General features: G+C 31.5%; 1 protein-coding gene across 1 annotated transcript; it reads right to left on the reverse strand.

Moving 5' to 3' along the window:
- Nucleotides 1-9,450: 9,450 nt before the first annotated feature.
- LOC115891504 (aquaporin AQPAn.G-like) lies at nucleotides 9,451-25,930 on the reverse strand. The gene is made up of 6 exons (XM_030911969.1): nucleotides 25,660-25,930; nucleotides 16,972-17,135; nucleotides 15,183-15,326; nucleotides 13,250-13,462; nucleotides 13,110-13,190; nucleotides 9,451-11,001 (listed from the first exon to the last, which is right to left on the reverse strand). Exons 1-6 carry the CDS (start codon nucleotides 25,673-25,675, stop codon nucleotides 10,864-10,866), a joined length of 756 nt encoding a protein of 251 aa, XP_030767829.1. The 5' UTR covers nucleotides 25,676-25,930; the 3' UTR covers nucleotides 9,451-10,863.
- Nucleotides 25,931-27,192: the final 1,262 nt, after the last annotated feature.

Raw genomic sequence — 27,192 nt, forward strand, 5'->3', positions numbered from 1 at the left:
CTTTTACCAAAATATCAATATTTTGTTTCCTCTCGTATAATAGACAGATGGGAACTTTCAATTTTAATTTAGAAAGAGATACTAAAAAGGCAAATGATTTAGCTACAAATTAGTTAAAAAATAATCAAAATTCGTCCACTAGAACACTAGTTTTATATATTAAAACTTAGTAATACATCAAAATTTTAAGGTGCCCCTCTTTCATGCCTGAATGTATTTTGATTAGGTTTCTCTTTAATAGGTTAAGTTTTACCTAAACTTAAAATTAATTACCGAAAAAAACTAAAACATTTTATATATAGACAGTTAAAATTGGAATACAACTAATGATTCTGGTAGTGTTTATTTTTAGTTGGTCATTAAGATCTAAAGAACAATATACGTTCGCATCGTAAAATTTAACCATGGAAAAATTCGAGTAAAAATTAAATCGCCTACACGAACGAACTGCTGCTTCATGTCTCCTGTATTATATTAGACTATCATAGAAGGTTGTGTTGTTTTAATGACGATGTATTTGAGTAATATTTTAGGATACTTTCTAATTACTGAGCTAATATTGACAAGATTAACCCGGTGCGATTCACCTCGACAAATTAGATCGGAGTCGTTAAAATGGTTAGGGAACTTCCTGCTATAAGAAATAAGACGATGATTGTGTGTCCATTTCTGGAATATAGCCACAACAAAACATCAATACTTTTTTTGCATATTTCCATTCTTGTCAGATAATAAATAAAAAAAAACACTTTCAGGTAATTGTAAAGACATGATTTTTTTCGCAAATCTTCAAAATTTTCGCAATTTCAAAAATGGTTTGGTAATAAGTTAGATTTTGCAGTATATAACGGAGAAAGGAAACCACATATAACATAAATACTATATTAGCAGTGCTGACACCTATACACACAATCTACAGAAGATATAGCGGCTCTAACACAAATCAATTTGTTTTTACACTTCCAGAGTGAGTGCTCTAAAAACTATTCGTACAGGAAATTATGCTTAAATGGTGCGATTCTGTAACTTTATTTACGTAAGCAATGAATCGATATTACATTGATGCGATGTAGAAGAGGATTAAAAATGGTGTTTTATAACTTAATTCCAATGTATGCTGCACTGTATCCCTGCTGTAAGTTTAAGCCTCATCAAAAAGTCTAGAAACCACGTTAACATTATGTGTAAGTATGAATATACTATGAATACGTAGGTATGTTTGAGATATAATTTCAGATGATAGGTACGTGGTACAGCAAGACAAAACCTGTGCAAAATACAGAGACCGGCATGCATCTGCATCACAGGTGCAATGAGAACATGCCCAAGAACAGCAATAGAGGTCATCCTAGACCTAACACCACTGCACATTGTCGTCGCTAGTTATGCCAATGCGACAATGATTAGAATGGTCATTGACGGAAACAGTACTGGGAGAATTTTTAAGTCAGGGTCTTGAAACCCCTCAAAAAGAAAAGTCTACTTCTCCAATTCCCAGTGGATAACATACCAAGAACCTACAACTTTGAGAAACACCTCACTATAGTATTGAGTAATAAAAACGATTGGAAAGTAGAAACGTTTGCTCAGCATGTAAATACCATACCATAACGTGGTATACTGCCTTCTCAAAGAACACCTCAGTAGGCTGGAGCTGAGGAACAACGGCGAATACAGATTCTGTGGGGAAAATGGGGAAACATCAGAACACCTTATCACTGAGTGCGCCGATACGACGACCCTTCGTGCCGTGAACTTTGGTACGGCTGAAGTCGAGGTTGAAGAACTGGCCTCTGTGGAGCCGTTTCAGATAGAGTACGTCTGTCCGTTCTGTAGCTACGGGGTATCCGTGAGAGGGGAAACGATATTCTCTCCATGTTTTTCGTAAAAAATTAGACGACGCGTCCCATCAATAAAAATTCGACAAATTTGCAAGTAGCCAATAAAATGAGTGGGCAGAGCGATTTGCGGTGACGTACTCGTCAAGTCGACGTATAAAATATATTGTTGTTTATTTAATTGTTTTTTGTCCGCATTCCTTTCATAGACACAGATCCAGCAGACGAACAGTACTGGCGCTTGTTAAAGCCCTGAGGCTGTATGATGAGTTATAACTCGTTATAACTCAAGAAAGGAGAACGCGCAATAGATCTGTACGGTCGCGATGATTACAGTACATCTGCTGGATCTGTGTCTATGAACGGAATGCAGACAAAAAACATTTAAATAAACAGCAATATATTTTATAAGTCGATTTGACGAGTGCGTCACCGCAAATCGCTCCGCCCACTCATTTTATTGGCTACTTGCAAGTTTGTTGAATTTTATTGATGGGACGCGTCGTCTATTTTTTTACGAAAAACATCGAGAGAATATCGTTTCCCCTCTCACGGATACCCCGTAGCTACAGAACGGACAGGCGTACTGTAACTCCCCTCCGAAATATTCTACATTCTACATGATAGGTACGATATAATTAGCCTAGTGTTACCACTTTGACAACCGCGGTTTCCTGAATCATACCATTTGCAAGGCTTTTGAAAATTCTTGATATTTCGTTTGAAATAATGCTAATAAAAAATTGCAAAAATATATGTAAAATATAAAAGAATGAACTACAATATTATAAATAATCTCAACCCCCCAGTCCGAAAAATTTGGTATATTTTATAACTTATGTGCAAATTAGTACTGTCTAAGGTACTCTCCCCTACCTAAACATTCCCTCTGAGGTCAGTTGGTTACTTATTATTTGCACTTCGATCTCCAGATTTACGGGGGAAATATTTTTTTTTGCTTAACAGTTTATTTAAAAAAAAGTAAATCAATTTATAACACAGTTTATTTAACGTATTATTTTTTAGTTTACAATAATCAAAATTTTATGCACAGTTTATATTGCTTCAGAAATATACAAAAATAACAAAAACCAGCTGCCATAACGGAAATATACTTTTATTTGAAAGAAGAAATAAAACACTTATATGTTACTAACGAATAGTAAGCATTTGGATTTGGATTTTTCTAATTATTATTTGAGCGAACGAATGATATATGTTTAACTATTTTCAATTACTTCGGATTTGATTCTAAAAATAGTTGAAGAAAATTTATTGCCGACAATATAATAACATATTATTTTTGACGAAACAGTAGTTAAATGATGGAGATTTAGAAACTGGTTTTGTAGGTATCTATTAGTCATTAATAGTATATTGTTGATAGTTGATAGTAGAACGCCCAGTTAACAACCTTGTCTGTGTCTCTCGAGTCAACTTTTCGTAGCAAAATTCATTTATCGACGACTTTGATTATTTGTAAATTTCTAATTTTATTCAGAGAGAAATTATAACTGGCCAAAAATTTAATACTCGTAGCATTGCTAATATAAAATAACTAGCTGATACGTGCCCACTTCCCTGTACATAAAAATTTGGAACGATATATTTCTTTATAAAATTATCTTATAAAAAATAATTCTACAGAAAGAAGCTTAATAGAACGTTTTGGTCCACTATAATGCCTGCCTAAACAAATAATTTCTCTGACCATTAAGTACCTATATTTATCCCTCATTCATTGGTTGCATTTGTCTGCCTAAACGCGACAGTCATGTCGATTTACTTGGCTATTCAACGTAGTTATTAGGATTTTCTTGAACGTTCAACACAACATCGAGTTTAACATTTTCGCATTGAATCTTCGAACTGATTTTAAATAAGTACTTTTGTATTTACTTAAATATTTTTAAAAATGTGTCTTTTATGACTTACTGCTATTAAACTATCTAATCGGACTGGAATTAGTTTATTATATACATCGTTCAGTAAAAATGAAATGAGTCCTTTTTCCACGCTAATAACAATCAACAAAACAACAATCAAACTTATATTTTGAAGTATTATTGTCATCATTTGGCATTTTACATGGGGGCTATAAAAAGTTATTTAAAATAATTTTCCAAATAATATTATAAAACTACGCTTTCGGTGGGATTTGATCAATATCCGTTCTTAGTGAGCGTCCATGTCCCGTAAGGAGTAACTATATCAATTTTCAGCTCATTGCCGCGGAGTTTTGGAGATATCGTGAGTGCCAAATCGCTTTTATATATGTATACAGGGTGGCGCACCTCATTCGCCTCGGTTGATTATACGAAAACGGAAAGATGTAGAAACAAAATATTTTAGGGATATATGTGGGGAGACAATGTGTACAATTTAAAATTATTTTGAAACATACAGGGTGTTTCAGAACTAAGATCCATACCAAAGTTATATTTTTTCTTATGGAACACCCGGTATTTTATTTCATTTTTGGATTCTTGGGCCCAAAAAGAGGCATTTACTATAAGGGTTAAATATGTTTAAAATCTTTAGTTTTTGAGATATTTAAATTTGCATGCTACAATAGAATAGACTATTAACACCCTGTACATTACTTTTCGGAATTAATTCTTATGCTGAGTTTAAAGGTAGAGAAATAAACTTTACTGAAAAATGGTATTGGTTCCTTCAATTGATACAGGGCTATCAAAAGTTGCTGATCTATTTTAAGGATATATTTTATATAAAAACTTTGTTATTTCAAATGTAACACCCTGTATTTTTTTAAATAAATCGAAGCAGACTTAAATGCTCTTTCAAACTATATTAGGGTTTCCTATACCTATCTAGTTCAGATTTTGAATAAAAAGCGATTTTTAAATAAAATTGTAATCAAAATGGCTGGTGTCGCCATGGCAATTTTCTAGTGTCAGTTAGTAACTATTTTCAAAGTCGGCAATAGTTTATGGACATTATTATTTATAATTTATAACAGTTTACTTAAATTTACCTACAATAGTTTAATAAGTTAGTATTCATTATTTTATCAAGAAAAATAAAGCAGTATCTGCTGGCGGAACGAATAGATATGTTACTAGTAATATTATTTTGTGAGGAAAATTGCTTTTTGGCATCAAGCGCTTATGCTCAAAGATATCCAAATAGGAATCTTCCTGATAAGAGTTTCTTTGAAAAAATTCTTGTCCTATTTCACCTGGTAGTGTGGTTTATAAAAAAATTATTAGGCAGAAACCTGTCGTTGGAAGCGAAGAAAATGAATTTGCCGTAATTGGCTCTTTTATAGAAAATCCATGTATCTACAAGTCATGGTAAAATAATTCAAAGACTACTTCTTCATTTTTCTTGATAGAATAATAAACACATTTAATAAATATTATTTATTAAACTATTGTAGGTAAATTAAATTAAAGTAAACTGGTTTAAATAAGTCCATAAACTAATTTCCATTTTGAAAATAGCTACTAACTGTCACTAGAAACTTGCCATGACAACACTAGCCATATTGATTACAATTTTATTGAAAAACCCTAATATAGTTTGAAAAAGCATTTAAATCTGCTTCGACTTATTTAAAAAATACTATATTTAAAAAATAACATTTAAAAAATAATGTTGCATTTGAAATAACGAAGTTTTTATGTAATATAAATATTTAAATATTAATAGACCAACAATTTTTGATACCCCTGTATACATTTAAGGAAGGAATAACATTTTTTTGTAAAGTTTATTTCACTACCTTTAAACTCAGCAGAAGAACTAATTATTCTGAAAAGTAATGTACAGGGTGTTAATAATTTAATAATCTATTCTATTGTAGCATGCAAATTTAAATATCTTTCAACATCTCAAAAAACAAAAATTTTAAACATATTTAACCCTTATAATAAATACCTTTTTTGGCCCCAAGAATCCAAAACTGAAATAAAATACCGGGTGTTAAAATAAGAAAAACCATAAGAAAAAATATAACTTTGGTATGGATCTTAGTTCTGAAACACCCTGTACATTTCAAAATAATTTTAAATTGTGCACATTACCTCCCCACATATACCCATAAAATATTTTGTTTCTACATCTTCCCGTTTTCGTATAATCAACCGAGGCGAATGAGGTGCGCCACCCTGTACATATAAAATATAATAATACCAGCTGCATCTCCAAAAGTGGCTTACCCCCTATAATTTTTTTATTTTTTCAGATAAAAATCAACATTTGGTATGTTAGTATATGACATAAATTAGGATTTATTGACATATTCAATTGTTTTTGGTCACTTTCTGTTTCACCGGAAATGACTACAACTGTAGATTTTTAAATGGTACCCTCGGTATATTTCTACTTTATTCGATAGACAATATAAAATGACATTCTGAATAGAATTTATGGCCTACTTTTGATATTTTTGAATATGGTTTATTTGAAATTGTAACATGCGGCTCATAACAACCATTTGAATTAAAATGCCAAGTGTATGGTACCAAATAATTATTCGTAAAAAATGCTACTTCCAAATATACTAATGAGCCACCCTTGTTTCATTTGAAGAAATTGAGATATGATTAAAAATACAATTTTCTATCTTTGGCGCGGAATCCAAACGGCTCAACAAAAATCAAAAAGCATTTTCCATCTTATTTTCTAACTATAAACATGTTTCAAGTACCTATGTCAATTATTATATTGGTATTTAATAGGTATACTAATTGTCTATTTTCGAAAATGCTAGAAGTTGGAGAGTTGAAGTTATTCATCTAATAATCCTGACAAAGTTTGTTATGTTCTGAAACGTCCAATATTTTTGCGATTTATATAATTTTGGAAAGTTGAAATTCAGTAAAGTTTATCTGAGAATTCGAAATCCGTGGGTGTCTAACAGAAGTCTAATATAAAACTTTTCATCCGGGGTTTTATACTTTTCTTATTTTTCGTACAAAATTTATTATTGATTTAAAACTTATTACTTATTACATACTTGATGTAAAAAATATAATAAAAACAAATATTTTATTACAAGCTACGCAAAAAATATTTATAAATCATTTAGTAATTGATTATAATGTATTTTACGAACATATTTAGAAAAAAATAAATAAATGGAACAACCATTAATCTGGAGACATAATATGTTTAATGAACTTTAGGGAAATTTTAAATAATGAAAGCTTTAACACATTACACCAAAAACTATGTAAATATTTGTAAAATAACCAGTTTAAAGATGCTAATTCTGTTCCTGTGTGACGACAGTACGCGCTCTAATTTAACTATTTTTATATTTTTGTCTATATTTTGGTCATTGTCCCATGGAAACAATGTCATATTATAGAAAATTAATTTTAAAATATTTATTTTGTTAAACAGTTTATTACGATTAAGTACCAGCACTCGCGCGCGTTTAAATATTTTATTATGAATTTCAGATTTACCTACTCATTCTATATCATTATATTATTTATAAAATTGAAACAGTTTCTATAATTGCGGATAGGGACTATCGCAATAGCTTTTTATTTATTTTTAAGTTACATATTTAGAAAGGATTTTGTTTGATGAATTATTACTTCTCTTGACGAAATGGCGAAGGAAAAATAATTATGATCACTTTTGTGCAACATTATTCCTTATAGAGACATCACATCTAACCAAGATATCTATAGTGTGATTAGTGATTATAATATGGACAACAAACTTATAATGTTAGGAATTAAAAAGAAGAATAGTTAGTTTTAAATATTTTTCTCATGTTTTGTAAATTTTATATTAGATTTATTCTCACAGAATATCTTTCTCCTGTTATTATCATATCATGATATTTAGATATTCCTATATTTCTTTTACATTCATTTAGTCTAAACCTGGTTTTACGTACTACTTATTTATTATAAAATATTAAAAAATTGTTTTATTTATTATAAAATAAATAAAATATTGACTAAATTAATAATTTAACTGCTTATTTAACCAATATAAATATAATAACTATTCAAATATTAAATGTGGATATATAAATGTTCACCAAGATGCCAACATTCAAGGACTGCTTTTTGGAAAAACACTGATTTTTTTAAAAATCAATTTTATTTTTTCCTGTCGTTAATTTTTAGTAAATCAAAAAACTAATTGCACATTCTCATAGCCACTTTATTAGGGCTATCTGAGAATATTTTTAGATTTTCAAATTAGCTGATAATTTGTGAGATACAGAGGCCAACTTAATTTTTTTAAATACGGACCTGCATTTTTTATTTCAGATTTTCAAAGAACGCTGTCTACTGAGTACAATGATATGCCACACTTAATATATTTTGTTTGTTTAGACATTTCAACACAATTTATTTAAACTAATTTCAAGTCCGGCTCTGTTTTTTTTTTAATATTTAATCTATTCATCGTTACAATATTGATTAGCATTCAAACTTAACAATGACGTGGGGTAAAACATTGAATACGGAAAATCAAATGCAATAAAATAATTAATATAAATAAAATATGAACAATCAAATTATTTTCCCAGAAGATGGACTGGTAATGGTAGAGTAATAGGTATAATTTATACTGCTCTACCATTTCCAAGAAGTATAATGTCCAGCGAGGTTCCTGTACCTATCGCCAAAGGGCTACATTACTTGACGTCATTTGTAAAAGTGAAATGAATTCATCTCAACATTTACAATAAAGAGTACAAAATGCATTCGGAAGTATAAGAAGAAAGTTCAAAGAGCTATAAATAAAATTGAACGAAAAATAAATTTGTGCAATAGGGAGGGTGGTAACGTTTTCGAACACGTTGAACATTAGAAACTAGTTTGTAGAAGTTGATTTATTTATAATAACTACTATTAATATTATCCATATTATTAGGTCGCGCACTGAGATTTCAAATTCACAATAAAAAAAGTTAAAAATAATATCTTTTAATTTCTGACCTGGACATTATTTATTTGAATCTTCCAATTGGCTCGATTTTCCTTGTTCAATGTTAATTAGCGCTGATCAATATTGTTGTGATGAATATAATCAGATTAAATAATTTAAGAAATCAGAGTCGGACTTGAAATTATTTTAAATATAATTAAATAGTCTTGTTTCTGTTAATGTAACCCAAAAAAAAAAGTATAAAGTGTGGCATATCATTGTATTCAGGAGACGGAGTTCTTTCAAAATCTGGAATAAAAAATGCAGGTCCGCCTTTAAAAAAATTAAGTTGGCCTCTGTATCCCACAAATTATCAGCTAATTTGAAAATCTAAAAATACTGTCAGATAGCCCTAATAAAGTGGCTATGAGAATGTGCAATTAGTTTTTTGATTTTCTAAAAAGTAACGACAGGAAAAAATAAAATTGATTTTCAAAAAAATTAATTTTTCCAAAAAACTCAGCAATCAGTTACCCAGATACTAATGCTCGTACCTCGAATTTGTAGCATCTTGTATATTGATTGCTTGTGTTTTGAGATTTACGCGGATTATGTTTGATCCACATATTAATCCACAGTTTTTAGCCAATTCCGAACGGCATTATTTGTGAATTTATAGACATGTATAGTCAAGGTGGTTTGTCAATGCCTTCACTGGATTCATTCAGAAATAAAGCACATAATATACAAAAAATAAATTTATTCGTACAGTCCCGGCTATTTGAGACATTTTTAAAACATCTCAATAACAACTTAAAATTAAACATTAACAACATATTCGACTAGATCAAATAAAAAAAATATGCCAAAAATTATTTGATGACCCTGTCATTCCGGCTCTTATTATTTCATTTTTTCAATCTTATCACATCTTTTCATGACTTCTTGTTGATGATTTTTAAACGTGATTATATAAATATGTGATAATATAATAAGCTTAGCTATTATAAAATAACAATTGGCAAGAATGTGTGTAAAATAAATGGAATGTGTAGGTTTTTAGGTTAAAAATCAATTAAATTTGCCATTATCTACGACAGATTAGTGTTACCAATGACTAAAGAATACGAGGACGACGTGTTAAGGGGCATATACGGGCTGAAGTAAAATTTGTGATGTTAGACGCCATTTTTTTGGAAACAACGGATGTGTCACCAGCGACAATTTTAGCAATTAATAATAGTTTGTAGTGTATATTAAACTTTGTATAAACTTTATTACAATGGTGATTTGTTCAGCTTGCAATTGTAAAAGCCACAACGATGAGAAAGAACCAGGAATTACGTTTAAAAGTCCATTTCACTAATCCAAAAAACTGCCAAAATAAGCGTTCAGGATTTAACGTTTTATGTAAAACTGCCTAGGTATTTTTATACAAATAAAGAAGGAAATTAAAGATAAAGGATTATACTATATAATTGTAGGACATTTTTAGACAACTTCTTTATTTTCAAGATTTTGATGGTCAAACATCAACAAAATATTCCTTATATTTGGACTAAATTTTCTGTGAAATAAAGACATAATTTAAAATTTCGTTACAATGCAGAAATAGATTGAAGTTTTGTAATTACAATGATATATAATTTATATGGTTATGTAACAAATTGCTCGCTATGTTATGGCAAATGCTGAAGCTTTGCAAACCTTAATCTTCGGCCACACACCCGCTTTACCCGACCCCTGAGAGCGACCCGAATAGTATAGCGTAATAGACTCTTAACCCTCTGACACGGCACTGTTTGGAGACAAAAATGGTAACAATTTTGTCTCGGGTGTTATCTATAGGGTATTTTGTCCTTGTATTCTTTAATTATCGAGTATTATAGTTTGAAAATGTCAGTTTCGCCATCTTCAAAGGAAACTACAGCAGTTTTAAAATTATAAAGTACGATTATGATGATTTAAAAAACTTTCATTAATGGTACTTTAAAATAATTATCATTTGTCATTTAACTAATAAAATAGTTAAAATTCGGAATACTGCTGTAGATTGCGATGAAGCTGATATTATTTTCAATAAATCTGTGGTATTATAAGCGGCATGAAAATAACACATATTGTTTATGCATCCTTTATGCAAATCAGGGAAGATTTATTACGATTTTTCCTGAATCATGTGTCCAACCTCTTCGAGTTCAATGATTTCCTCTTCTTCAGGCTCTTCTTCTGCGAATATAAAGCTGTAAATACCACAACCAATGATGGCACCTACGTTAGGTCCGATCCAGTATATCTAGACAAAATAAAACAACAAAACAAACATTATTTATTTGTTTGTAAAATAAAAACACGGTTTTGGTATAACTAAACATGGTAACATGTGTTTTTGGGTTCTATGAAAATATTTAAATAAGTATAGCTTTTTTTTAACAAGCTAAGAGAAGATGTATCTGTTAGATTTATTTTAACCCAGTAACATAATAGTCAGGAGTCACACTGTAATCAAAAAATAAAATATTTATTTAATGTAAAAAAATATCAATGACAGGCACGATTTGATGTAAAAAGACATTTTTTGTTTTGAAATAAAAACAAATCAATGAAATCCTTTGTTTTTATTTACAAAATGGGATGATGCTCGTTGAACCGTAACATAAATATTATTTTCTTATTTAAATTAATTAATGTTCAATGGAGAATGTGATAAACCAGTCATAGTTTTTACATGTTAGACATGTTTAACAATACTGACATAAAAAGCACGATTACCATTAAACATTGCATTTTTTCGTAATTGTAGTATCTATAGAAACATTTATTATTGCATCGTATTTGAAAAACGTTGCCATATCATGCAAGAGAACAATTATTTTAAAGCACCCACAGTAATTATTTTGCACACATAAATAGAGATTAAAAATCTCTTTTCAATGTTGGTTTTATTTCAAGTTGAAGATCAAGCACGGTCTTGTCTCCCACTTTTCTGGACCACGAATCGTGTCAACGGTAGATTCGTAAAAAAATCGAAACGTATCAATACGAAATACGCCACGATCGCGAAGAAGCAAATCAAATGTGTTGGATATTTCACGGACCAAATCAATAGTGAATAGAAAGTCGCAGAGGAAGTTGAGGAAAGAAACTTATTTTGCACTTTTCCAAAGAACTCTACAGAAGGCTGGTGGTACTTTTATTCTCTTGCTTTAGGCTTGCCGTGTAAACAGCATACGATCACTGGACAACTTTCGATTTTTACGAATGGCTTTTTGTTACTTTTGTATCTCACAAAAGTGTCAGACAGGAGCGTGCTTCACTACCCGTGTCAATCCAGCTTAAGGCTATAAAATAATAATTCGGAATTATTTCGTGCGGCACTGTAGATGATTATCTTTTCTTTTGAGATACACATACTTTACACGCTGTATACAAACTTTGATTATCTCGTGGTCACACGGTACATTATTTAATCAGTTTGAATTAAGCAACATATATAGCAAATGTGCAATTCAATTTAATTTTGAATTACCTACTAAACCAAGAAGTCATCTGTGATACCTGTCATAAACAAAAAGGGAATCGAAATACCTTCTATTTAAAATATGCTATATTAGTGGTCAAAAAATTAGCATATAGACATTGAAACTGTATATATGTCAAAATGTAAAGGAATATTTTAGTTTTAATATTTTTAATAACTTCAATAGATTTTGTATGTTAAATTGTAAAGTGTTTACTTACAAGGCTTATACTCTAACTAGAGAGTATACAAACTATTCAAAAGTCTTTTCACTGCGATCGAAAAGTTTTTGTTCAAGTAAGCTAAGATAGTTAAAAATGGAAAAATGTAATTTCTCGTAAGAAATGTTACGACACAATAGGCTCTTACTAATAAAACTTTTGAATTTATATCTTTTTTAAATACAGGATGAGTCTTAAATAACTGTAAATATTCTAGGGGATTTCGACCCCAGGAAAACGTCTATGAGTTTTTTTTGCAAAAAAAGATACTGAAAATCGTTCCATTTTTTTAAAATTTTCCTGTGTATTTTAAAATTTTTTTTTAGAACTCCCTGCTTTTGAATTCGCCGCAAATTTTCTCACGTAATTACTTCCTCTAATACTATTATGGTTACGACATTGGTTACGGCACTAAAAAGGATGCAAATACAGAAAAAATCCGGTGGCTCTCAAATTTTTTTAAAAATAAATAAATATTTTTAGAAAATTTTAAACTTGAATAACTCGCTTATTTTAGAGTTATTTGAAAAACGGTAAGAAGAAGATATGTTTCATTTATTGCGATCTACCAGAAAATACATTTTTTGCACTTATTTAAGACTTGGTCTGTAGTTATATCTAAATTAAATCTTGGAGAATAAACAAGTATTAAAAATATCATACCCATTGATGTTCATAATCTCCGGCCAGAAAAGCAGGTCCAAATGATCTGGCAGTATTCATACTTGCTCCTGTTATTGGTCCCTAAATACAATATATTATTGTAATAGTACCTAACCTAACACTAACATTAAAAAACTTACCGCCACCATGGCAATAGCTGTAATAATTAGTCCAAACCTCAAAGGCACAGAGTCTTGTTTCTGAGCATTTCTCGGATCCCATACCCCACAACAAACCAAAATAAGTACTGCAGTGATGATGGTTTCTATTATTAAAGCTTGAATTGGACTAGCTGCAGCAGCTGGTTTGGTTAGGCAAAAACCACCAGAAACCCATCCTTCGGGCATGAGTATCTAAAAATAAGTATCAAAATAATATAGTATATATCAGGCCTCTAAATGCAAAACCGGATTGAAAGAAATTTTACAGAAAACACAAAAAATGATTTAACATATTATGAATATTAAAAAGAATAATACATTTAAAGCATTGAATTTATCCGGCGCATTATTTCTTGAAAATATCATGCATAAAGATCTAATTCATGGAGCTTTCTTGTAAATTGGGATTTTAATTTGGACATGTCGGGTTTTGCATGTAAAGAGCTGCGACATGTCGGGTTTTGACTAAAAACGACGTTGAGTTGAATATAATCAAAATAAAATGGATTGTGCTATTTTATTGAAACTTTATTGGAAGATAAACAAAAGTAGGAAAGAAATAATAATACACCTAGCTTTTAACTAGGATTAAACATCAGAATTTAAATTTTCAGCAGAACAAAACGTCTGCATTTAGTTAATCAGGTCACATTGTCACATGACCTAACTAACTCTTTTCTATTGGCTAACGAGGCACATGTCAGTGTTTGAACTTAATAAATAATGATAGGACTTGTCGCTTTTTGCATTTATACCAGATTTTTCATACTAAATATCTTATAGATAATGTCGATATTTGTAAGAAAGTATTATGAAATTTGATAGCTCTTTGGATAACGAATAAACGACTTGGTGTATAGAACTCAATTTTCAAAAATGTGTGACTTGTCGGGTTTTGTATTTATGTGTAGGTAAATAAATAACTATCGCCAATAAATAACTCCCTTCCAACAAGGAAGCCAAAGCAAAAGTATTGATATATAAAACTACCCCCATAACAGTCCCCCACTGGCAAAGGAGTACGACAGGGAGACGCAATATTCCCAAAACTGTTTACAGCAACATTAGAAGAAATCTTCCATCAACTCGACTAGACCAACAAAGGATTAAGTATAGATGGAGAATATCTCAACCATAGAGATTCTCTTAACCATAAAGATTCGCTGATGGCATAGTCCTATGGAACTAAAAGCAAAAATTAACGAACTGAATACAGCCAGCAATAAAGTAGGTCTCAAAATGAATTTAGCAAAAACTAAAGTAATGTACAACAAACTGGTAGACAAAAAAACATTCTAGTAAATAACACAAAACTGTAAACAGTAGAAGAATATATTTATTTGGTGCAACTAATATACAGTTCGGGATCTCTTCTACCAGAAATTAACAGAATAATTAAGTTAGCAAGGAGTACTTATAGAAGAAACTCCGTCATAGTCAAATCTAGAATGCCACTTTATCTAAAGAAGGGAACATTCGACCAACATGTAGTACCAGTCATGACCTATGCATGCAAAACCTGGACATTAAAACGGACATTATAAGGAAAATGCAGGTCGCACAACGCTCAATGGAACAAAATATGCTGGGAATAACCAAGAGAGACCGTAAAAGAGTAGAGTGGATACGACAAAAGACCCAGGTAATAGATGGACCACAAAAATTACAGCATGGTACCCACGAGGAATCAAGAGACCTAGAGGAAGACCAAACCTGAGAAGTGATATTAGAAAATTAGTAGGGATAACTTGGGCCCACAATTAATAGACAGCAATGGGCCCCACTACAAAGGGAGTATCTAAATATGTGAGGTGTCTACACCATAATTCGAAATGGTTGAATAAGCTGAAAATGATGATGATGAAAATAATTATTATGTTTAAAATTATTTGCTAACTAAGAAACTACTTACTTTTAAAAGTGCGTAACCTAATGTTGCTCCAAGAAATTGTCCTGCAACATAAACAACGCCCATCGCAGGACTAAGCATTCGGAAAATCACAGTACTAAGCGTTACAGCTGGATTTAAATGAGCTCCTGATATATGTCCGAATATCTGTAGAAAAATACATTACTTCAATAATTAAAAGATCAAAGAATCAAAAATAATATACATGGTTCTCCGAATTGTATTCCGGAAACTTCGGCAGCATATTGTGCAGATAAAAATAATTAAAAAAAGTTCGTATAAATTTATGTACTAAAATGCTTCGTTTAGGAGATACAGGGTGTAGAAGTTTCATTTTATTTCGTTTTTTTCAAAATTACTTCTGATCTAATGCCGATATCTGGATGAAAATTGGTGTCTAGATGTTTTGACATGGGAAATTTGAGTTTGATGTCCATATGAATCCTACTTGTAGGGGCACTACCTACATTTTTGGAACTGTTTTGAAGAGTAATAACTTTTTGCCCGTACGTGTATTAAATTACTGAGTAAAAAATATTATGTAAGAAAGAGAAAAGAAAGACAATAGTGCACAAAATTTTTTTAAGAAAAAATATTCCTGTGATAACCCATGTAGAATATAGATTGTTTACGAGGAGGGTTAATCACCGCGACCTTACAGATCTGTTGTGTTGAGTTATTACGAATTATAACTCATCAAACAGTCTCAGGGCTTTGACAGATGCCAGTATGTGAAACGACTACTCAGAGGCCAGCTCTCCATCTCTGACATCACCCGTGCCAAAATTTATAGCACGAATGGTTGTTGTCTCGGCGCACTCAATGATGAAGTGTTCTGGTGTTTCGCCATTTTACCCACAGAATCTGCATTCGCCGTTGTTTCTTACAACTTAAATCAAGGAAAATCTTTGATTTTTCTCGGTTGTGAGTTCTGAGGAAGTTTGTCAAGTGTCTCGGACCGTGGGAGAATTCCAATTCCAGGTACGGATGGAGTTTTCCAGGTTCTTGAGTTTCGCGTTGAGTTGGTTTCCGCTTGGAAAGCAGAGCGGTTCTGGTCCAGTTAGTGGAGTGTTCGCTCATTTTCTAGCTAGATCGTTTACTTTTTCATTGCCTTTTATTCCTTGGTGAGCGGGCATCCAGAGTAGGAGGACTTTTGATTTTCTTTGCCTAATTTATTAAGTTTCTCTAGGCATTCTTTGACCAACTTCGAATTGATGGTTACTGAGTTATTGCTTTTAGTGCTGCTTGACTATCGGATAAGATAGCTATTTCCTCTTTTCGATAGTTTCTATCTAAGATAAACTGTACGAATCTTTGGATAGCGTAGATTTCTGCCTGAAAGATGCTGGGGTAGGTGCCTCCCTGTTTCTGCTTTGGTTTTGGGAACATCAGTATACCACGTTATGGTACGGTGTTTTACATGCTGTGATAACCCATATACACGTCCTTGGTGAATAAGGTGAATATGACGACATTTTTTTAGCGGTAAAATATGTTGTACTTATAGTAACTTCTACCCTTCAAATTGACCGAATGAAGAATGAAGACCTAAACCCCCTGTAGCTATAAAACGTGGCATAATCGAACCTATGTTGATACGAAAAATAAATCTTTTTATTTTAAAAATATACTTATATTATTAATTATCTTTTCTCCCCGCGAGTGATGGCACATGTTTTTGAAACATCCATAGTAAATTTTGAAAGTATTTCATAACTATTATTTTGATTCAATTTAAACTTATTTTTAACTTTATGTACAAAACGTTATGGCATGCATTTTATTTTCTTACTTGAATAATTAGCAGGACAACTAAACCGAATGCTATAGCAGGCATGTGGTGCACAGCAGGTGGATTGTCTGTTTGTATGCAGCCCATACATCCTAAAAATAGAAGAAGGGCCGTTCCCAAAACTTCGGAAACAAAATTGACGAAATACTGTCTTGTTGTCTCTCCTGAAATATAAATACAAAATTCAAATATTTTATAAAAAAAATCTGTATGAATAGATAATTTTGACAAAGAAAATTCCAAAAAAAGTCAAGCGATTTTAGTTGTTTTTTTTTCTAATATTTTATTTGATTTCAGAAAAAGTATTAACCAGATATCACAGTGGAGGCTCGTGACCCGTGTGACTGGGTAGGCGACAAAATTTTAGTTGTGTCTATTTGCCCCCCCCCCCCTTCGCAAAGATATCTGACTTAGTCGCTTTTATTAACATATCGAATTGAAATAGTACACTGAGGTTTTTTCTGTAATATCTGTTGTATCGTCTTCTTGTACCGAATAAAATAAGGCGCTTTTTTTATTTCGAATTATTTTATTTCTGTGGCGTGTTCTGAAATACAACCGGTTATATAATTTTAATAATCTCGGACAAGCTCGAAAAATGTTTCCAATTTGCTTTAAAAGTTTTTTGAATTTTTATATAAAAGTTTTAAATGCTACTTATAATGAATCATATGAAATATCCCCTTAACGAAATGTGATATATCCCCTTATGAAATATCGGGAATATCCCCTTAACTTCTAAGCCTACCGAGCCTCCACGACTTCATGCGAAGGCGACAGGAGATTTCGCCTAAGCCCCGCGTTAATGCGATACAACTGCGACTTACGTCGCGTCGCCACCGCACGATGAGTTAGAGAGAGACAGAAGACTGCCGTACGTCGTACATCGAGTCTGATAGTAGGCGATGGTAGAAATCGCCGAACCAAAGCACTCCAATGGTCAAAATTATTTTGTTTGGTTTGGTTCTAACGCAGCTGCACAGTCAAGAAGTGTCTAGTTCTAGCAGTTAACTATTAAGCTTGACTAATCAGGTTGGTTAGCGTGGTTATTTGGAGTGTGTTAATTCATTCGTGTTTGTCAAAAACTCTAACGTGATTGGTCGGGCTTAACAGTTGCTTGCTAGGGCTAGACACAAGTGCACAGTCAGCGTACGCCGGCTGTAGTGAATATTTTAATATACAAGACCACAAATATTAAAATAACATTGATTATTAAAACACACTTCAGGTGATTAACAGGTAAAGTTAATTGGCGAAATATAATATAATTAGAATTAGTCCCTGTTTCCAAAATGTATTATTATCCGGCATTTGAGCAAAAACAAATCATTCATATTAGTAAAACAGCTTATACAGATTCCGAAATACAACATAATTTCGGCAACCGCTCAATTAAGTTTTGTTTATAAGAAAATACTTCGCGACTAAGAATTGCGTTACCGGTTTATCGGTTTACCGGTTAAATATCCTAAAAACGCGGTAAAATATTACCGATAAATCATCTTCAAATACCGCGACTTATAAATAAGCTCCGAAAATGTTAGGAGCCTTTATTTCGAACTTTTATTACGATTGCAATAGATTTATTGCCAGTATTTATTGTATAATGCTATTAAATTGTTAATAATTTTTATTACTGCCTTTCAAGGAACCCCGTAAAAATATATTATTTCCTTCGTCGCGTTGATCCTCCTAGGTCTTCTCCATTCTACTGCTGCTGCTGCTGCTTAGAGTTAAATTACGCCAAAAAAAAATGTTTAATCACAGCATGGCAATATAGTTCAGTCATTGGGGATTTTTGCTTGGAAAAAAGTCCGGAACATTTAAACCTGCAACTTTGCAGGTTTATAGGTTTTGGGGTCCCTAACTAAAATCCATAAAATGCACATTTCCAGACTTGCCGCCGGCGCCGCCATCTTGCCAAGATGGCACCCAAAATCGGTATTTTGTGAATGTCTCGAAAACTATGCGTTTTTCGTGAAAATTTGAGGAGAGCAAAATTAAAGAGAATAAAATTTCCTATAAAAAAGGTTCTATAAAATTTTCCCCTAAAGTCAACCGTTTAGGCACAAAATATCTGGAAATTTTACAATTTTGCGTAAAATATGATATACCTATTATGTACAGTCGATTTTCCGAAATTAAATGTCGATTAGGGTTCACTATTTAGATATACTTATTTATTATATATAGATATACTAGTTTTAGTTTAGTTTTTTCAATTTTGTCATAAAACAGTGGCGTATCATTAATTCGCTCATTAATTTATGAATAATTAATTTTAATTATTGAAAACGTGTACTTTTCCACACCACCCAAGAGGTAAAGTATACGGCGCGTTTATTTTAACGTAGTCTCCCCGGAGGCTTACTCCACTAGATAAATTAAAAACTTTTACTTATCTACACAAGCCCGACGGATCTGGCTCATTGATGTCAAAGTCGATCGTGTGTGCTGTGCTGGGCTTATCAGGGTGGTCTCTCAATATGTCCAACTCTTCATCATCAGCCGCCAGAGGGATATCTACAGGCAAGTCCAACTCCTCTTCATCGGATTCGTCGAGTGACACTTCAGTGACGTTGTCACAGGATTTCCCATTGCAGTATGCACAAATCATTGAACATTTTAATCCTGCTTTTCTGCATCCGCAGGCTTTACCATAGTTGTTGGTTTTGCATTTACAGGATAAAAATGCCAACAGGGATTTTGGAGCTGGATCTTTCAACGTTGTGACTGGAGTAATGCCTGTTTTTGTTTTCTTCCAACCCCATTCTGTTTTCTTTCAACCCTCATTCGGCATCTTTGATACAACGCAACCAGATCAATGCTGAACCTGGTGGTAAGTTCGCAATGAATGCTGTCCAGCACGACAATTATTCATAAATTAATAAGCGAATTAATGATACGCCACTGTATCATGACAAAATTGAAGGCACTAAACTAAAACTAGTTTTAGTGAACCCTAATCGACATTTGATTTCGGAAAATCGACTATACATAATATATCATATTTTACGCTAAATTGTAAAATTTCCAGCGATTTTGTGCATAGAACCTTTTTTATAGGAAATTTTATTCTCTTTAATTTCGCTCTCCTTAAATTTTCGCGAAAAACGCATAGTTTTCGAGATATTCACAAAATACCGATTTTGGGCGCCGGCGGCAAGTCTGAAAATGTGCATTTTATGGATTTTAGTTAGGGACCCCAAAACCTATAAACCTCCAAAGTTTCAAATCTTCCGGACTTTTTTTCAAAGCAGGCTGCTTTTTTGATTCCCAATGACTGAACTAAGATATATATAAATATTTTGAAATTCTACTTTAATTTGATAAAGTTTGCTTATATATTTGATTTTTTTCCACTCGTTCCTGATAAGGAAAAACCGGTAAATCGGTAATTCCTTGTTTAAAACTACCGTCTGTCGGTAAATTGAAAAATCGGTAAATTGGCAATCCCTATTCGAGACATAGACTGATTCGAGTTTAAAAAAAGTATTTTGTATATTGTGGTCAATTTGTGTAACTTTATTTTAAATATAAATTAATTTCAAAAATTATCAAAGTAAACAATAATTCTATTCCTCACGTGGAAAATTAAATAAATAAGAATAGTAATAATAAGTAAGAATAATTCAATTGTTTGTCTAAGTTTGAATAATCCCTAAAACAGACAATGTAAACAAATGTATTTTAATTAAAATGTGTGTCAACTTCTCTTGGCTTAAGAATTAAACAATGAGGTACTATCATTGTTTTAATACTGTTAGTATAAATTTAGTTTTGTGTGATTATAGTATTTTTCAATCGTTCCTACGTAACCTTGCGCTATTTAATTCCTATTTTCTTGAAGCATACAAAGAAGCATTTCCTTAAGAATAAATGTAATTACAACAATAATTTTTATGGAAAAGTTAGAATATCTTAAAATGTAATACAGATATCTTTATTGCGCAAAACTATTGATACCGCAATATTATTATTAACCAGTCAAAGATTATCAGTAACATGTATTAACAAAAAAAAGAATAATTCAATTAAGAATTACATAACAATTTAAGTCAATGTCGTGTAAGAGATATGCTTTATCGAGATAATATTTCAAAATGTTATAAAAAAAGACTTTTTAAATATTATATTTTTTAAAATATACAAGGTCTGGATCAAATAACGTTTTTTGCAATTACTTTAATTTATATATTGTGATTTTTAGTTCCTTACCTGTAATTAAGGAAATAAATTTAACGGAAATAAATTAATTTTTTATATAAATATATTTTATGAAAAAACTGAAATAAGTGCAAATATTTCTACAGGGCTATTAGACTTAGACCTCGACAATAGAAACATAATTTCTATTTACCGTTTTTCAAATAAGTCCAAAATAATCGAGTTATTTTACATGGAAAATGAAAAAACTGAAACCACTGCTATGTTCTAAAATATAGGTAGGTGTTGTTATGTATGACAAGTTTTATCTGAAAAATTATTAACTCTCAACCAATTATTTATTGATAATAAAGAACTAAAAAGAAATGAAAAGAAATATTAGGACATATCCCTTATTAATAAATGTAAATAATCTTGTGGATTAGTTGTATTATTTACTTTGATATCAAAGAGAAAAAATATATATCTATACTTAACAATGTTAAAAGCCAATATTTTTTTTTAAATCTTACAATAGCATTGTTTTATCATCAATAGCATAAAGTGTTTTTAGTAACAATAATGTCATTTGATTATTGTATAGTGTTTGTATTCTTAACCAATAAGATTTTTCATTAGTACTCTAATTATTTAGTCATCTTACTAATAGAGATACCTTAATGTACTGATATGAAATTAATGTTATTATTATATGTATAGATATACAGGGTGTTTCAAAACAAATGCGAAAAATTTCAGGGGGTGATTCCTTGTTTAAAATAAACGGTAGTTTACTTCATAAACGTTGGGTCAAAAGTCAACCATTAGGGAGATATTGCGGTACAAAGATGGCGGAAAAATAATGTTTTTATTTTTTATCTTGAAAACGAAAAGAGATAGACTAATAAAATTTTATGGAAGCATTACTGTTATGAAAACACACATTCTGGTAATTTTTCACTTTTTAAAATGAGTGGAAGGGGTTGAAATAAACTACCCCTATCATTCTTGTTAACGAAATTTAAAGAAAAATCTTATCAAATACATGCAAAAAAATAATTTGGATAGTTTAGTTTGTTTAGAAACTTTTTATCTCTTGTATTTTTTTGATAAAACTCACCGATTTGAAATTAAAAAATAAAATGTAAAGCATTACATGCCAGGACAAAAAACATTTTCTGATAAAGAATCTAGTGGGCTGCTGTAATTTTTTTAGGAAAAAATCTAGTCGGTCGCTGTTATTTTTTAGGATGTTCCTAATATTATTTTATTTGACATTACTCTACTGCAATACGTTATTATCTAGATGATTATTATTATCGTTATTATCACTAGATTCTTGATCTAAAAATGTTTTTTGTCCTGACATGTAATGCTTTACATTTTATTTTTTAATTTCCAATCGGTGAGTTTTATCAAAAAAATACAAGAGGTAAAAAAGTTTCTAAACAAACTAAACTATCCAAATTAAAGCATTTACATGTGTTTGATAAGATTTTTCTTTAAATTTCGTTAACAAGAATGATAGGGGTAGTTTATTTCAACCCCTTCCACTCATTTTAAAAAAGTAAAAAAATTACCTGAAAGTGTGTTTTCATAACAGTAATGCTTCCATAAAATTTCATTAGTCTATCTCTTTTCGTTTTCAAGATAAAAAATAAAAACATTATTTTTCCGCCATCTTTGTACCGCGATATCTCCCTAATGGTTGACTTTTGACCCAACGTTTATAAAGCAAACTACCCTTTATTTTGAACAAGGAATCACCCCCTAAAGTTTTTCGCATTTGTTTTGAAACACCCTGTATATTTAGATACCTACTTCACATGAGAGGTTTGTTTTTATTTATTATTCTAGACACAAATATCATTTTGATGGAGATTTTTTTCGTAAAATCAAAAACTAAATTATAGTAGGTATCAAAATTGCATTATCATCTATATCATATATTATTTATACAGGGTGTCCCAGAAATAAGTGCAAGTATTTTAACTGGTAGTATAGTTCAACTTCAGAAACACGCGTATGAGTTTTTTTTCGCGAAAAAAAATTGCGAAATATCGAAATATTTTGGAAATTTTTTTAGTTTTTAGTTAAAAAACATAATTTCTTGATTATATGGCAACATAGGTATTAGATTAAATTTACAAGAAAGAAAATCCAGAAAAGATCCGGTGGTTTTCAAAATTTTAGCAAAAAATCACTTTTTTGGAAATTTTCAAAGTAAAATAACTCCGTTATTTTGGACTTATTTGAAAAGCGATAAAGAGAAAATTTGTTTCTTTTATCGAGGTCTACCACCCCTTAAAATACTTGCACTTATTTCTGGGAAACCCTGTAAAAAGGGTGATCACAATCCAATTGTAAGTTAGCCATTTACCGAGAACCTGGATTATTTAAAAATTTGGATTTTTACATAAAGCCACTTGGTCCATCAATGAAAAATATTTTCAACTTAGTGGCGACTCTTTTTGGGATTTCCTATGTTTCCAACGCCGATGCACCACCCAGTATAAGTCAAGTGTCAAGACTATGATGGTAACAGAGTTGTAAATACCGCAGTATTGCATCATAATATGTTGTGACCCATATTATTGTTAAACAAATGGGTATCAAATCCTCTCAAGTGTTTTTATATGTGTGTGTGTGTGTCGTAAAATATAACTAAAGTTCAATAAATATATATAGTTCTTTACAATTTTTTTATATAATTCGGTAACAATAAATAAATAGTTCTAATAATACAGGTCTTAAATAAGTACAAATATTATGAGGGCTGGTATATCTCGATGAAATAAACATATTTTATCTTTATCTAAAAACCTATTACCTTTACCGAAAATATTTGTACTTATTTACGACTCACCCTGTACAAACTGACATTAAGTCATCTGCTGATGGTTAGCGAAACGCGCGTCCAGCGATAAAGGTAAAATGTTTTGGTATATTGTGGTGAATTAGTGTTTCACCACTTTGGAATAATAAGCAGATTCTATAACTTAATATTCCTTAATAAAAACATACATATATTACAGTAAAATACCTTTAAAATTAGTAACATTGGAAGATAAGTAATATATAAAGGTAATTTTAATAATGTATTATTCATATTCTATTTTAAAAAAATGACACCCGAAGGCACGTATAGCCGCCCATACTAAAATATGTTAATATCTCGAAAACTGCGACTTTGACTGATTTTGATGTTATTACAAATTTTGTTGCAAATATTATTCCTAATCTTAATTTGAAAACCGCGTTTCGCTAGCTACTGTAATTTTGGAGTTACGATTTTTTTAAATTTTTAACCCCCTCCCCCTTACCAACCCCCCACCCCCACCAAAACTAATGGCCAGATTCTCGGTGCCACAGTATTTTTGTGCCAAATTTGGTTAAAATCGGTTCAGCGGTTTTTGAGTTATCGTGTTACAGACGGACAGACAGACAGACAGACAGACGGACAGACAGACGGACAGACAGACGGACAGACAGACGGACAGACGGACAGACGGACAGACGGACAGACGGACAGACGGACAGACGGACAGACGGACAGACGGACAGACAGACAGACAGACAGACAGACACCATAAAAATATTTTTATTTAGGTCATTTATGAGCCAAAAAACTCATTTTGAGTGAAATTAAAAAAACTTTTTTTTTGCCGATCTTAATAGCCTACCATATCTATTGGTATGGTCGGCTAAAAATGTCTATACCTATATGTGGTGGATTCATCTCTCAAAAAAATCCTATATGGATTCTTTGATTTTAAAGAACATAACATAAATAAACATAACATGCGTAAAAATTAAAAATAATCATACAGAAAGTTTGGGGCTTTTTGGTTTTGCCTTATTAAGTAATTGTTATCAGGAAAATTAATTGTTAATTTTGAAGTTTAACTTGGGGATATAATGTCATTTTAACAGAACGTCAACGGTTTTTGTAGACGTAACTGTTTTAAAAAAACTAAAGTGTTCTCGAATAGTTGAATTTAAATATTTTAAATAGTTTTTTTCTTTATTCTTTGTATTTTTTTGCTTCCAACGGCGGAAAGAGATAAACTTTCCGAAACGTTAAGCATTTTTTTGTTCATTAGGCAAATTTGTATATCTGTAAACCTAACTTCTGACAAGTAGTTTCCGTTTGGATTAACGCAGAAGTGTTTACAAAAAATAACTATTTTATTTTGTAGATTCTCTTGCAGTGGCGAAATACGCATATAGAATTTTTTGGAGACATGTTCTATTTACTTAAACATAAAATATTATTTTATTATATTTTATTTCAAAAATGAAAATAATTGCTTAAAGATCAGAATACTTTTCACTATTGTTTTAGCTGGTTACCGACATGTCGATAAGGTAACCATTTAAAAGTTTGGTTTGGTAAATTAATTTAGTAAAAGTTTAGAAATATATTTTCCAAAACTTCTTAATATTTTTTTGGCACAGATTTATTTTTCAAAATAAAGTTTGTGATTGTTACTACGAAATAAAATATATAAAAATAGTAAAATATATTTTTTAAATTATTACCTCCTCCGAAAGCCATGTTTGATGATTTCGATATCTCGCCTCGTACAACTAACTCTTCACTACAATCTTTCTAATTACAAAATTCAAGTAGTACTGGCACCGCAATTGAGCTCTTAAATCGAAATTGCGATAAACTGTGTATTGTTATTGTTCAAAATCAGAATCACTTGAAACTATCTCTGATATCTAAAGCGGTTTGTATATATAATCTGTCTTGTAATTTTACCCGAGATTGCCTAAAGGAAAACACGGCCCGACGTTGAATATCGTTACAATTAATATAAATAAGAGTATTACTCTTCGACTTTGAAAAAGACACCGAAATTATCAGTATACAGGGTGAGTCTTAAATAAGTTCAAAGATCTTCACACAAAGCTGGTAGATGTCGATAAAAGAAACATATATTTTCACTTTACCATATTTCAAATAAGTCCAAAACACCCGCTTTATTTTACTTCGAAAATAAAAAAAATTCTTTGCTTAAAAATTTGAGAACCGCTACATTTTTTATAGATTTTCGTTCTTTCAAATTTAATATTACCATAATACCATGATATTCTTTTTTAACTAAGAATTAAAAAAATCATTTTTTTTTCGAAAAATATCAAATTTTGATAAAAAAAATTGTTTGTTTGGATACGGCTCCAAATAAACTCACAAAATATATTGTCTTCCTCAGGATTACACTTATTTAAAACCCGTCGTCAGATTTCATAAATATATTTCCATATCTGTACCCTAGAAGCAAACTGTGTATGTTAAGTCCAAAATTGGCATATTTGAGATATATACGTCAAGTTACTTAACTTTTTAGTACAGCCCTTGGCCCTTAATCTAGACCTGTTCGGTGTTGATGACCACCTGTGTTTTAGTGGATGTACCGATGTCAACACCGACACCGGTGTTTATTTCAACACCTGTGTTCATTTCAGCACCGGTGTTTATCTTAATACCGGTGTTTGTCTCAACACCAATGTTTATCTCGACACCGGTGTTTTTCTCAATATCGATGTTTATCTCAACACCGTTATCGCGATGAACACCGGTGTCGAGACCATCACCGGTTTCGGTGTCGATTAGTACTGCTCTTGGCCCTTAATCTAGACCTGTTCGATGTTGATGACCACCAGTGTTTTAGTGGATGTATCGGGTCAACACCGACACCGATGTTATTTTACAACTTGCGGTTGTTTCTATCTACAACACCGGTGTTTATCTTGATACCGGTGTTTATCCCAACACCGGTGCTCTATCCCGACAATCGGCATTTTATCCCAACAATCGATACTTCTATCTCAACACCGTATTCATGATGACCACCGGTAAGTTTGCGACCATCACCGGTATCGGTGTCGATTAGTGTACCCGCCTTTGCGCACTTAAATCTAGACACCTGTTCGGTGCTGATGACCACCGGTGTTTGAGTGAATGTACCGAGTGCCGGGCCAATTGACACCAAGTGTTTGTTCTAAATAATCTGTGTCGCCTCTCAGCACTGGTGTTTATCTTAATACCGTGTGTTTATCTCTCAA

The sequence above is a fragment of the Sitophilus oryzae genome, unplaced genomic scaffold (assembly GCF_002938485.1).
Source record: "Sitophilus oryzae breed Bouriz unplaced genomic scaffold, Soryzae_2.0 scaffold_1184_pilon_pilon, whole genome shotgun sequence".
Taxonomy (NCBI): domain Eukaryota; kingdom Metazoa; phylum Arthropoda; class Insecta; order Coleoptera; family Curculionidae; genus Sitophilus; species Sitophilus oryzae.